Source organism: Fundulus heteroclitus, chromosome 10, assembly GCF_011125445.2.
Source record: "Fundulus heteroclitus isolate FHET01 chromosome 10, MU-UCD_Fhet_4.1, whole genome shotgun sequence".
NCBI lineage: Eukaryota > Metazoa > Chordata > Actinopteri > Cyprinodontiformes > Fundulidae > Fundulus > Fundulus heteroclitus.
Window position 1 is genome coordinate 16,971,300 of NC_046370.1, and position 14,005 is coordinate 16,985,304.

Consider the following 14,005-nt stretch of genomic DNA (forward strand, 5'->3'; position numbering starts at 1 on the left):
GTAAATGCAGCAAACAAAAAAAAGGTGAGAGCTGTCGCAGGTCTCCCGGGAGCGTTATATGCAGAGAGCAGACCTGGCAGGTTGAGCCTTGACCGGTGCTGAGGAGCCGTCACACCTGCATGCAGTTTGAGGCGCTAATGACTGCAGGCAGGCAGATTGTACATCTGTGGTGTTGCTGTCTTCAGCTGCCTTTCCTCAGGAGAACCCTGCTCAACCTGATCCCAAACTGCTGCTGCTAATCCCAGCAGGTAACATCAACCTTACCATCAACATTCTCTTTTTGTCTTACTCTCAGGTGAAACTAACTTTAAAAAAAAAAAACAACACAGAGGGTCAGCACCATGCATTAGCTTTGCTAAATTAGAACACCGAGGTCAGATTTGATTACATTAAAATCTCATAGTGTAAGAACATGGAATTAAAACGTTTGTATTGCTGTTGTGGTTTAATTGAGATTTAGTACTGGCTAAATTGAAATTAATATATTTTTTTCCTGGCATGTTTGTTCTGTGGCTGCAGTCCCATGAGTAGGTGCTCTTTCACCTACTCATCTGTGTGATATCTGCACAAAGCGGCTTTGCTTTATGGTGTTTAAATGAGCTACAACATTGAGAATTAATATAGAGCCGTGCATCACAGGAAATGGTGGCATGTCACCTTGTGGCTCTAAATCCTAAATTTATATATATATTTTTTTATACTGGTTTTGTCTCTATCATAGGAAATATTTGTACTTTAGACATGCTAAGTTGCAGATAAGAACACTGACCTTTCATCAGGTGTGACATCTTGATATATTTCGTCCTCTGTGATTATCTCTGATAAAACATTTATCTTTCTGGACTGAAGTCAGAGAAGATGGGAGTGAAGATTAACCCTCTGAAGTAGCTTAATAAAGTTTAATAACTTTAATACTATGAACCTACCTACCTACAAACCAAGACTGTTTTGATGCCTGTGTCGTCTTTTATGAGTGGAAGTAATAGTGGCCAAAGTTCAACAATCCTAAGTCGGTCCGTCAGCTGTTTTATCAGCTCCTGTCCTCCATGTGCTTCCTTACAGATCAGTGGAAGGGGATCTGCACCGCACACACCTCAGAGGGCTAGCAGCAGGTAGGCAATACATCCAAGAGCTTTACTATGTTTTGGGATTTGTTTGGCCTCATTAAAGGCTTTGTGCTTCTTTAGAGGTTTTTCTGTTTTTTTAAAGTATTTTGCTCAGTATAAAAAGGAGAGTGTCATGTAAGCAGACTACAATGTTCTCTCTGAGCACAAGAAAATGTGTCCAGTATGAAAAGCACAACTTTGTTTGGAAATGTCACAAAATTCATGAACAAAAATGTAAAAGCCTAACATGTGTTTAAAACAAACACAAAAAAAACTTGTTGTGTTTATTTTTATTTTTTTGTAAAAGGGTGGGGGGCAGTAAAGTCATGCATGATCCTCTTTCCCTGTATGTTTGCCTTTCTATCCATTTTAGATATGCATGCATGCATCCAAACCATGCCTAAATCATATATTACACATGCACTGTAATGTGTGGAGCATTTTTTTTTTTTCAAAGGAGAATATTATCTTAATCATTTTAAGTGTAGCTGTTGTGCAATGTATTCTGACCTTGACCTGAAGCTGATGAGGCAACCACGCCAATGGTGCTGTGAATAGTTGTTTCTTGAGTAACATGGTGGATTCAAGTGTGTACATGGCTGTTCAAATGCTGACTTTCATGGGAGAAGTGGGGATGAATTGACCTAATTCATGTTTTGGACATAATCTTATATTTTATATCATGGTACAGTGAAGCTGGTCATTAAATTGAAATTGTGACAAAAGTGGTGACCTATGTACGGGGGTTGGTCATAATTAGAATATCAAAAAAAAAAAATTCCCCAGTAATTCCATTCAAAAAGTGAAACTTGTATATTCACTACACATTTGTGTGTCTTATTTCTTTTAATATTAATGACTAACTGACAACTAATGAAAACCCCAAATTCAGTATCTCAGAAATTAGAATATTGTTTAAGACAATACAAAAAAGGATTTCCAGAAATGTTGGCCAGTTGAAAACTATGAGCACATGCAGCACTCAATACATAGTTGGGGTGCCTTTTTCCCTGGATTACTGCAGCAGTGCAGCATGGCATGGAGTCCATCAGTCTGTGGCCCTGCTCTGGTGTTTTGAGAGCCCAGGTTGCTCTGATAGTGGCATTCAGCTCTTTTGAATTGTCAGGTCTGGTATATTGCATCTTCCTCTTTACAATACCACATAGATTTTCTACGGGGTTAAGGCCAAGCAAGTTTGCTGGCCGATTAAGAACAGGAATACTTTAAATCAGGTACTGGTAGCATTGGCACTGTGTGGAGATGCCATTTCCCAAAATCTGCGTCTCCATAAAGCTGGTCAGCAGCAGGGAGCATTAAGTGCTCTAAAACTTCCTGGTAGATGGCTGCGTAGACCTCAGAAAACACAGAGGACCAACCCCAGTAGATGACATGGCACCCCAAACCATCGCTGACTGTGGAAACTTTACACGGGACCTTGAATAACGGGGACCTTGATTTCCAAGACAAAGCTTGGAAAGGAAATGCAAAATTTAATTTCATCAGAGAACATAACTTTGCAGCAGTCCAGTCCTTTTGCCTTTAGCCCAGGCAAGACACTTCAATTTTTCAATATATTTTTTATTTTTTTATATAGCGCCAATTCATGATACATGTCATCTCAAGGCACTTTCCAAAGTCAATTCGATCAGATTATACAGGTACAAAGATTCCTATCCAAGGGCACTCTGACACTCTTCTTCAAGAGTGGCTTGACCCAAGGAATGGGACACCTGAACCCCATGTCTTGCATACGTCTGTGTGGTGGTTCTTAAAGTTGCACTCCACTCTTTGTGAATCTCCCCCACATTTTTCAATGGGTTTTGTTTCACTATCCTTTCCAGGGTGTGGTCATCTCTATTGCTTGTGCACTTTTTTTTTTCTACCACATCTTTTCCTTCCCTTCGCCTCTCTATTGATGTGCTTGGACATAGAGCTCTGAAGAGCCAGCCTCTTTCGCGATGACCTTTTGAGACAACTGTCAGGTCAGCAGTCTTCCCCATGATTGTGTAGCCTACAGAACTAGACTGAGACCATTTAAAGACATTTGCAGGTGTCTTCAATATCAGACCTTTTCACAATATTCCTTTTCATTAATTGTCGGTTATAATCATCAAAATTAAAACAATACTTGAGGTGTGTGTGTGTGTGTGTGATGAATCAATATAATATAGAAGTTTAACTTTTTAAATGGAATGGGGGGAAAAAACATACTTTTTCCATGATATTCTAATTATATGATCGGCACATGTAGAGTGTCATTACAACCACTGCTATTTCTCTGAAACCCATGAGAAGACTAGATGAAAACTGGTGGGGGAACTTGCCGGCTACTTTGGAGTGTCACTTGGTGAGCAGCAGCAATCTCCTAAATGTCGTCTTGTATCTGGGAAAAAAAAAAAAAGACGGTATTGGTAGAAACACTGATGCTTTTGCTAGTAATGGAACCTTATCTGGTTGTGGATTAAAGTATTCCAAAACCCTGAGAGACTTGTGGTTTGATTAAATCAAACTGTAATCTTTTGTCACAAAAACGCTGAAAGAGAATTGTTCCTGATACCAGGCAGTTTTAACCCAAATGTAGAAGGTTGAAGATGAAGAGGGATTTTGGTTTTCCTTTTTACTGAGTGCAAGCAGGAATGCAATATGATACCAGAATAGCTTATGCTCAAGAATATTAAAGATTTGCAGCTGCCTGGCCAGAATCTCCATCCGAATCTCCTAGGTCAGTGCGGTCACCTGAGGAGGGCAGACCAGGGGAAACTGAAGAAATCAAGATTTCTGACAAAAATTAAATCATCAAATTCAAAGGATGACTCTGCAAAGTTTTTAAAAGCAAAATGTGATTTGCAATCAGGTTATTTATTTATTTTTTCCCTGTGTATTTGGAATAAAAAGAGTTTTGCATCACAAAAACATGTCTTTTTACATTGCATATGTACTTTATATTCATATTACCAAGGGCTTGATGTTGTGTTGGTTCTGATGATGGCTCTAAATCGCTACATTCTGATTAACCCCCTCTGATTTGTTCTGATTTTACATCCCAGCTGACCCTACACCATGGACTTCATCCTCCACTTGCTGTTCTCGCCTCTCCCGACCACAGTGGCCATCTCACTGATCGCCGTCGGTGTTGCCACCTTGTTTTACCTCAATGCACGGCCCAGTCCACTCCGCAGCCCAGCCGACCTCAACCGCCAGACTTTGGGAGTCAAGGTGACGGCTGCAGCTGTGGCTTAAGCTTTATGAGTTTATAGTGAATTTAAACTCTCTCATGCTCATGATACTGACCTCAAATTGTGTAGGTTATAATGGCGTGAGGTAACGTCTTTTCATTATTTTATTTTTTTAGGATGGTGCCAGAAAAACTGCCTTGTTGGAGGACAACAACAACCTTATGTCGTATCTCTACAATGATGCAAAGACCCTATATGAGGTCTTTCAAAGGGGCTTGAGAGTTTCAGGTAATTTTTTTTAAATAAAAAAAAGATTAGGTTAGATTTTGTATCATAATTAAATGTTTTCCAATAGGGTAGGGATCTGTTGATTTGATAAAACTTGGAATAAACTCACAGATGGTTGGGAACTAGGAATGCTAAATTGCACGGTGATGAATTTGGACAAAATGATTTCACTTGTGGTCAAATGATCTGGCACGACGTGCTTAGTTCTGTGCTTTGACACGACTCAACACTTTACTGATGTGGGACATGACACCAGGACCATCTTATTTTGCAGGTAATGGACCGTGTTTGGGCTACAGAAAACCCGGGAAGCCTTACCAGTGGCTGAAATACAAACAGGTACAGAACAGTATACCAATAATTTAAACAATTATGATCAAATGGTAAAATATCATTTGAAATCATTTCCCCACCTAAAGTGGGGGGGGGGGGGGGGCGGCAACAACTATCCATTACAGTCTCTTAGGAAATAAAACGGCTTATGTATGGGTTTCTGTGGCTCAGTGGGTTGAGTATTGTCTTGCAATTGGAAAATTGTGGGTTCGATTTCAGCTTCCCCTGTCACATGTTGATGTGCCCCTGGGCAAGGCACTTAACCCCAAGGGTGTGTGTGTGTGTGTGTGTTAGTGAGTACGATTGAGTGATTGTGGCTATAAGCACTTTGAGTGGTCAGTATGACTGGAAAAGCTATATAAAAAGTTCCGTCCATGTACCATTTAATAGTTTCTTAAAGTTATTTTAAGGAGACTGTATTATACATGTTTAAAGGATATTAAATGTATTCAGTATTTGTTCTTTTTTTTAAGAGACAAAGCAAAAGTGTGCTTCAACCTACTTTCTTTTAATTTTCACTCTAGCTTTAAAATCCCCTTTTTAACAACTGAAACTAGCCCCACCCCTCCCTCTTTCTCTGGACTTTTATGAACAGGTATGAGGAATTGCTGTAATATTGCTTTTCTGTTTGATCTCCCCTTTTCTCTCAAGGTGTCTGACAGGGCACAACACTTGGGGTCAGGACTCCTACACAAAGGTTTGACGCCCAGCTCGCAAACATTCATCGGCATCTTTGCTCAGAACAGACCTGAGGTAAATGGAGTCTTTTTTACATAATTATTTTTTTGTCTTACAAGCATCCAGTAACTTATGCTTTCTCATTAAAACAACTTGCAGTGGATTATTGGTGAGCTGGCGTGTTACACCTACTCCATGGTAGCAGTCCCCCTGTACGACACGCTGGGTCCTGAGGCCCTAGTCTTTATTATCAACCAAGGTAATTGGGTCTATACTTTGCTCTCTAATGCTGCTAATTGCAGAGGCGATAAGACGTCCAGTAACAGTGTTCCCTCAGGTGTCTGTCAATAGTTGTTTTTTGTTTTTTTAGCTTGTCTATCAGTTTTTCTCTGCAAACTTGTAGATTGAAATTTTGACATAATTTTTGACATAATTTTGACACTACTTTTGGTTTTAAACAAACTTTTCTTAAAGTCAAATTAATACTTTTTTATTTCTTCCCTATAAGCTGACATCTCCACAGTGCTCTGTGACAACCAGAAGAAAGCTGAGACATTGCTGCTCAACCACGAAAAAGGCCAGACTTCAGTTCTCAAAACTGTTGTGCTCATGGACCCATTCAGTCCTGACTTAATCGAGCGAGGAAAGAAGTGTGGGGTGGACATCATTTCCCTGGAGGACATGGAGGTAAAAGACTCAAAAATGTTTTCTTTTTTTTATTTTTGTTTGACTTGAACTAAAAGATGGTTTTATCTGAGGACTACAGGCACTGGGGAAAAGTAACCTCCAAAAGCCAGTAGTAAGTTATAAATATTTTTTATTCTTTTTATAATTCTAATGCGATAGGCTGCTGACTCTGAGGTACTAATTTCTTGTTCCAATAGCCGCCAAGGCCAGAGGACCTCAGCATCGTTTGCTTCACCAGCGGCACTACAGGTGATCATCTTTGGCAGGAGTGTCAGTCATTTCTATACTGGGCCACTTTGACTTCATGAACTCATTAAAAGGGCCGGTTGCGCTTATATAGATGATACTTTTCATAATTTCATTTCAGTTTACATAGAAGTACAAAAAATACACAGTAACATAAAAGTGGCACCCTTAGGCCCAATTTATAGTTTATCTGCAAAACAAAGTTGATATTGTGTTGAGTTACTTTAAACTTATCATTCTACATCAGTTTTTCTCTTTGGACATTTCAGGGTTGTTTTTAATGTAAATGGTAAATAGCTTGTACTTGTATAGCACATTAACTTGTCTTGACGACCTCCAAAGCACTTCACACTCACACTCTCAACCTGTGTGAAAACCGTGTTGTTGTAACAGCATCCTGCCCCTAGATGTCGGTTTTCCCACAACATTCTCTACAGGAGGCACAGTTTTAGCCACTTTGTACAAATTAAAAGGATATATGCCTCTGCTTTATGATGAGACTTTTTTTGGTTCTTGAGGGCTGGATAAATTGAACCTGTCAAGAGTTAAAAGCTACCCCCTCAAAAGAAGCTTTTGAAAGCCTGAGAACAATTAATTGACAACTTGAAAAGATTATAAAGGAAATGTTTCGCTGCTGCTTGAAGGATATGCATGTAAAAAAAATAATAATCAGGGATTGTTTACAAAACTTGTGTAGTGCTGAATTTCTTATTTCTGTGGTTTTTGCTTCAATTTCTTTGTCTCTAAAAGGAAACCCGAAGGGTGCCATGTTAACGCACGAGAATGTTGTTGCTGATGCTGCAGCGGTCGTCAAAAGCTTTGAGGTACATCTGAATAAAAACTGAACCAACATTTAAGAAAGGGGAAAGAATTTTAACGTCATCATCTAGCTCAACATCAATTTTGTTTTGCCCCCTTTTAGACATCCTTAGTTCCATGTCCTCAGGATGTCACCATTTCCTTTCTGCCTTTGGCACACATGTTTGAGAGGATTGTCCAGGTGAGGTTATGGCTTCCTTTTGAGAGTCAAGTCACTGGTCAGAATATCCGAGGGTGTGTTTGATCTATTTTTCTAAAAATTTCAGACAGTGGTTTATGGTGCTGGGGCCAAAGTGGGGTTCTTCCAGGGGGACATTCGGCTGCTGCCAGACGACATGAAAACTCTGCAGCCAACAATTTTCCCGGCGGTGCCTCGACTGCTCAATCGAATCTACGACAAAGTCGGTCAATTCTTCCAACAGCTGTCCCCCCACCTTCAAATAAACGTTTTGTTACAGTAGCTATTTTCATCTTTGTAACCAGGTGCAGAGCGGAGCCAATTCCCCCTTTAAGAAATGGCTGCTGAACTTTGCTACAGCGAGGAAATATGCTGAGGTAAAGGATGGCATCGTCAGAAAAAACAGCATTTGGGACAAACTCATCTTCAACAAAGTCCAGGTACTGCCTCTACAAACTATCTAAAAACATGCAAACTATGAAACTCGTGTTAGCCTTTAGTGGTCCCTTACCAATATCATTAGAATGTTCTTCAGGAAGTCGAGGTTTTTGAGTCTTCAATTTTATTGGTGTTTACGCCATCTTGATTCATCATTCATTTTACACTGTGTGCGCACGGTAAAGACTACAGTAGTGGCCACATTGCGTCGGACTAAGTTCCAATCTATCCATCCCTCGATCTTTTCTATCACCACTTGTGAACTAGGCCCTTCAACTCTGGAGAGACAAGCCCAGTTTCTGAGAGCTAAGGCCTGGAGGAGCTTAGTCTTAACCCGGCTAAGTAACGCCTAGAGTGCACGCTCAAGGTTATTGCACGAATACAGGAACAACAACGGCCTGCCTAAAACTTTAGATTATTCTGTTCCTTTTGACTTGGAGGTTGGAACTAATCGGACAGTAGGAAAAAACATGGATGCTCGCACTGTTGTTAAAACAATGACAACGCTGTTCTAGGTGATATTTTGTGCTAATAAAGAGCTGAAACATCATGTCTGAACAATGAAAGGTAGCACCTGTACGACTGACTGTAGTAGCTCTCAATTATCCAAATAACATTTAAACATTGAGTCTTACTCAATGTTGCTCCGAGTAGCATCCATGATGAATGCGGAAGTCTGGTACCATCCTGTTGCACCGACTGTCCAAACGGTAACACTGACTTTTAGGGGCCGTTCCAGTTAAATTTTTGGACCCCCAGACATCAAGAATTCCGACTTCAGAGGACAAATGGAACGGACTATGAATCCTGACGCCCTAATCTCTAGTACACTTTGATCCTGTCCATGATGACCACAAACAAGATTGATGACCACAAACAAGAGAGACAGGGGGCTGATTTCATGGTCCAGGTCGCACTGGGCACAATGGTCTGTGTCCTTAAGCTGTGGGGGGAACCCAACTCTGTGTAAACCAGGACGATGTGGCTCTTAAAAGTAACCCAGGCACCTCCTCCTTTCACAGCAGCCCCCACTTAAACCCTTCATGGCACCAAAACGGCACTCGAGTAGTAACTATACAAATACTGCACTTCTTTTATTGGCTGATTGTAAAACCCCTGTCAATTTATTCACCCCATGGCTGCTTTTGTTGCAGCTGACCACTGTACTAATATTCCGATTGTGGCATTTTGAAACACTACACCATTTCTGACAAGAGTTTTTCTTTAACTCTTGGTGACTTTTTCAACCAGCCCTACCTGTTTCCCAAAGTTTTGTTGGGTCATTTGTTTCTTGATGATGCACCATTTAAAGAAAATGTGCTATAACTGGAAACAGATCTGTTGTTTTTTTTTTTTTTTTTTACAGCTGCTAAGAAAATGCAAACAAGTATACATTTTCTCAAACCCACTATTTTTCCAGACTAAGCTTGAAATGTCATCAATTTCCTGAATTCTATTGGTAGTTGTAGAAACCGTCAAAGATCTGGCTAGCTTTGCGCTTGTTAGGAAATCTGTAGTGATGAGACTTAGCTGAACAACCGAAAAAATGTCATTTAAAAATAGTTCCAAGGGTTTTGTCAAGCTTTATATCAGATATCTTTGAAAAGGGTATTCAAGCATCTTGGCTGGATTATTGTTAATCTCTGTAGATTGGTGTTGGTCACACTTGTCCCTTCATGGTTTCAGGCAGTTCAAAATGTTGCAGCTTGTCTCTAACACAAACTCAGGCATTACCACGTTTTCCGAAGCAGTTGGTCTTCCTTGCCATGCTCCCTTTTTTTTTTTTTTTTTTTTTTTTTTTTTTTTTTTACTTAAGTCATGATGCCCATTTTGGTATACCTTTCTGATCACCTGCAGCATAATGTCCTGCAAATGTCTCCAAAGATCCCTTGCTTTTAGATGTCCCAAGCTCTAAGCTGGTACACGGGTGTCATTCACTTCATTGATTCTTCCTAGACCTTTTAACTCTGACTGTTTTTTTTTTTTTTTGTTTTTTTTTTCTCCCCATTTAAAAAAAAAATAAAAATTGTTCAACCTTATGTCTTTCAAAAGCAGTTGTAAAATGTGTTTGTGTAACTAAATGGGAACTGGATGTTGCTTACAGTGGCTCTAAATATCCTCATCCCTGATTCAGGAGTCTCTGGGGGGCCGTGTGAGGTTCATGGTGACCGGAGCAGCACCCATATCACCATCTGTTCTCAGCTTCCTTAGGGCTGCTCTGGGTTGCCAGGTAATAAACCTTTAATCCTCTCATTGTACCTAGGGTCTTTATAAGACTTTGTTTTTCCATGCAAACATGAATGCCCCCTTTATTTATTTTTTTAAGGAGAATATTGCTTGTTATTCTCTTTGGTAGTCTGTAATATTTGCTAATTTGTGAATTCCCCATAAGGAAATGCACTTTGTTTGACCAATGAACAGTTGGAATATAATTTTGCTTTACCACAACAGTTGCATGAGGATACACCAAATCGGCTTTATGCAAGAATATTTGTTTTCGCCAAGGAGTTGCAGCCTTAATAATAAAAAAGGCAGTGATACACAATTTAAGTTGCACTACAATTTAACGCATTCTGAATATACCACATTCATTTGCTGTCAAACTGTAAAACAATGTTGCAGAAAACCAACCATCTTGCATCAAAATATGCCAGCCTCTTGAAGTTGGCTTCCCTGTGGATTCACTTTAAAACACTCATAAATCCTGAGGATTTAACCTTTTTTTTTTTTTTTTAATAATCTCCAAGGAGTTTGCTATAAACTGACCCAGATGCAGTAATGTTGGTGTTCGAGCGGAACAATTGCACAACACTGATGCTGGTTGCTGTTGAGATGTTTATCCTGCTCTCTGGTTCTCTCAGATCTTTGAAGGATATGGTCAGACAGAGTGTGCAGCAGCCTGCACTTTCACCTTGCCAGGAGATCACACTACTGGTACGTGGTTGTACAAACTGTTCATGTAGGCCCTGACCTTTTCTTTTTTTGAGAAATGTGATGTTTAAATAGCCCACATTTTTACTTGTAATGCTAAATGTTTCACATTTGAAAAGAACGGAGAAATCTGGAAGAAATCCTTGACGGGTACTGTTTTGCTTCAGGTCATGTTGGAGTGCCTCTGCCTTGTAATTTCTTGAAGTTGGTCGACGTGGATGAAATGAACTACTTTGCTTCAAATGGTGAAGGGGAGGTAGGTGAACCGGAAATCTGTTTTAGACCGGGGGATATTAAAGTCTTGTGAGAGGGTCTGGGTGAAATTGATTTGGAGAAATTTTCGTGCAGGAATCAAAACACTATTTTGGACCAATATTAAAAAAGAAAAAAATGGCTCCAGTCTCCCTGTTCCATTTTTAATAACCAGCAGCCACTCTGAGCCCTGATGAATTCCTTTCAGCTCAGAAAGAAGCCAGTCTGATCTCTTCTGTTTCACACATGGCTAAGCAGGGAAACAAGGCCTCCTCTGCAGTGGTGGTGAAGCATGATGGCTGTAAACAATTTTATGTAAATGCCTCTTTTAATTTGTATTTTTAAAAATCTTGGTTTGAGGTGAAGACATATGGACACTAATCAGAACAGACCCTGTGCAAGTATTGCCTGCTGTCTTTTATATATAAAAAAACACTATTTGAAGTGATCTACCAGCTTGAAATTCTTAGGGTTGAAGGGATAGATATGAGAGCAGGGAGAGATGGGATGGAGACTGTGTTTTTAAACTTTAAATATAGCAAATTTGTTTCAATAGTTGTACGTCACATGTTTTGTCTTATTTTTTTTTTCCAGGTGTGCATTAAGGGCACAAATGTGTTCAAGGGATACCTTAAAGACCCAGAAAAGACCGCAGAGGCCTTAGACAAGGATGGTTGGCTCCACACTGGTGATATTGGCAAATGGCTTCCGGTAAAATGCATCATTTGTTTTCCTGCATCGTGAAAAAATGGATGTGATTGGCTTAATCTGTACCATGAGAATAGATTAAACTGCTAAACGATGACTTGCAACTGCAAACCTGCTAAGACATGGCCATCCAGCTAAACGAACGGGCTGTGAAGGAGAGCAGAGAAACGGCCAAGAAGCCTAACTCTTAAATACATTCACTACAAAGCTGGCCTTTATGGGAAAGAGTGCTGCAGTTCTTTCAGAGTACCAAGAGGACACAGTATACATGTGGAAGTAGCTGCTCTTCATGGGCAGGGAACCTGGTTGGGGTCGTTGGTAAAATGGATTGATCTTAATACAGGGCAATCCTAGAAGAAAGCCTGCCAGATTAAAGGCTGTAGTTGCAGTTCATCTTGCTGCAGGATGACAGATATTGACAGCCAGTCAGAGAAATGGGGGTTTTCTCCTCTGGCTGTATATTTAGTTAAGTCTGTTTGAGAATATGGGGCAAGATGTATTTCTGTTGAGGCTTCCAATCTAAGAGTTTGAGCTAAATTGCAAAGACTTTGCCCATGAGACTGAAATCTGCTAAGCGTGTGGAAACAAGCCCCAAAAATTTGCAGCTGTATTTGTGGCAAAAGGCAGTTCTGCAAAGCAACTTAAATGGCCTGGATACAACTGCACACCAGCCTTTTCAGCTTTGTATTTGTCAAGTTAAAACTTGAATCAAAAGCTACATATCATTTTACTTACCCTAGACAATCTTCTAGCAGATGAAATCCAAAGATACTGTGGTTTGTGACATGTAAAAATAATTCAATGTGAGTACTTAACTTTTTCTTGAGGTCCCCAAACCTTCATAAAACTAGACCCTGCAATTTTAGTAAGATCAGCTCTGGTAACGGTGAGTCTTTCCCCAAGTGATGACGGACAAGTTTCTCAGTTCTGCCTTGTGGTTTTTGCAACAGAGCGGAGTCTTAAAGATCATTGACCGAAAGAAGAACATCTTCAAGCTGGCTCAGGGGGAGTACATTGCCCCAGAGAAGATTGAGAACGTGTATGTCCGCAGTGCACTTGTGGCCCAGGTGTTTGTGCATGGAGACAGTCTGCAGGTAATGTCCCCTTTTTTTTTTTTTTTTTTTTTTTTTAACTCTACCATTCCAGTTGCTTTAACTTTAACACTTATTTTCTGTCTGTGTAGTCCTGCCTGGTTGCCATAGTTGTCCCAGACGCTGACGTCCTGCCAGGTTTTGCGAAAAGTCTTGGCATCCAGGGCTCCATTGAAGAACTCTGCAAGAACACAGTAGGTTTCTGTCTGAAATGTGTAAGAAGGTTTGTCTCTGCAGTGTTTTTAAACAAATGACCAAAGTCAAGAATCTGCAGGAAATGTGATATTTACCACTAAAAGCTGCCAGTTGGAGAAGTCGCCAAGTGTGCTGTTAAAGTCATAAAGTGCATGTCTGCAAATGACATTTACTGGAAGCAGAGTCATTGTGTATCATGGACTGAAAGATATGTTTAACTGGATAATTCTAACTGTAACCTTATTTTTTTTTCTTCAGGAAATTAAAAAAGCCATTATCACAGATATGACCAAACTTGGAAGAGAGTCAGGTCTCAAGTCATTTGAGCAGGTACAGTCACTCTAGAATCTGCTAGAAAACTGTACAATCTTCATCAGATTTCAAGTCCGACTTCTTTTGTCATACTCCATTAAGCCAACGGGTTTAAATGAATGCTTGTTAATTTTGAAGCTCTTCATTTGATCCTCAGTTTTGCAGTAGTTTTATCCCATTTACTCTTCTCATTCCTCACTGATACAGGTGAAAGAGGTGCACCTCCACCCTGAGCTCTTCAGCATCGAGAACGGCCTGTTGACCCCCACCCTGAAAGCAAAGAGGGCCGAGCTTAAAGTTCTCTTCCAGCCACAAATCGACGAGCTTTATGCCAACATCCAATAAATGAAACCCTCAGATACTCACACTGGTCTTGATCCTTGTATTTTTCCTGCACAGTTCAGTCTAGTTCAGCGTCTTTTTATATGACACCAGATTACAGCAGATCTCATCACATGGCAGAATTTTTTTTTTTTTTTTTTTTTTTTTTTTTTTACATACATGACATTTTAAATGTCATTTTGTCAAATCAAACATTTAAATTGCATACAAACTTTAGCTTGATCC

General features: G+C 39.9%; 1 protein-coding gene across 1 annotated transcript; it reads left to right on the forward strand.

Moving 5' to 3' along the window:
* Positions 1-111: 111 nt before the first annotated feature.
* On the forward strand, positions 112-13,805 carry acsl5 (acyl-CoA synthetase long chain family member 5). Its single transcript, XM_012879479.3, has 22 exons — positions 112-248; positions 1,063-1,112; positions 4,154-4,322; positions 4,459-4,570; positions 4,845-4,909; positions 5,555-5,656; positions 5,741-5,840; positions 6,090-6,268; positions 6,348-6,380; positions 6,466-6,517; positions 7,265-7,338; positions 7,437-7,514; positions 7,600-7,734; positions 7,817-7,951; positions 10,084-10,179; positions 10,811-10,883; positions 11,048-11,136; positions 11,727-11,843; positions 12,791-12,934; positions 13,024-13,125; positions 13,385-13,456; positions 13,646-13,805. The coding sequence occupies exons 3-22, from the start codon at positions 4,167-4,169 to the stop codon at positions 13,781-13,783; spliced, it is 2,052 nt and encodes a 683-aa protein (XP_012734933.2). The 5' UTR covers positions 112-248; positions 1,063-1,112; positions 4,154-4,166; the 3' UTR covers positions 13,784-13,805.
* The last annotated feature ends 200 nt before the right edge of the window (positions 13,806-14,005 follow it).

Bases quoted from the DNA above. Each gene is read 5' to 3' on its own strand.
- acsl5 (XM_012879479.3), top strand. From the start codon at position 4,167: ATGGACTTCATCCTCCACTTGCTGTTCTCGCCTCTCCCGACCACAGTG. The intron at 5,657-5,740 runs GTAAATGGAGTC...AACAACTTGCAG, and splicing joins TTGCTCAGAACAGACCTGAG to TGGATTATTGGTGAGCTGGC. The intron at 10,180-10,810 runs GTAATAAACCTT...TGGTTCTCTCAG, and splicing joins GGGCTGCTCTGGGTTGCCAG to ATCTTTGAAGGATATGGTCA.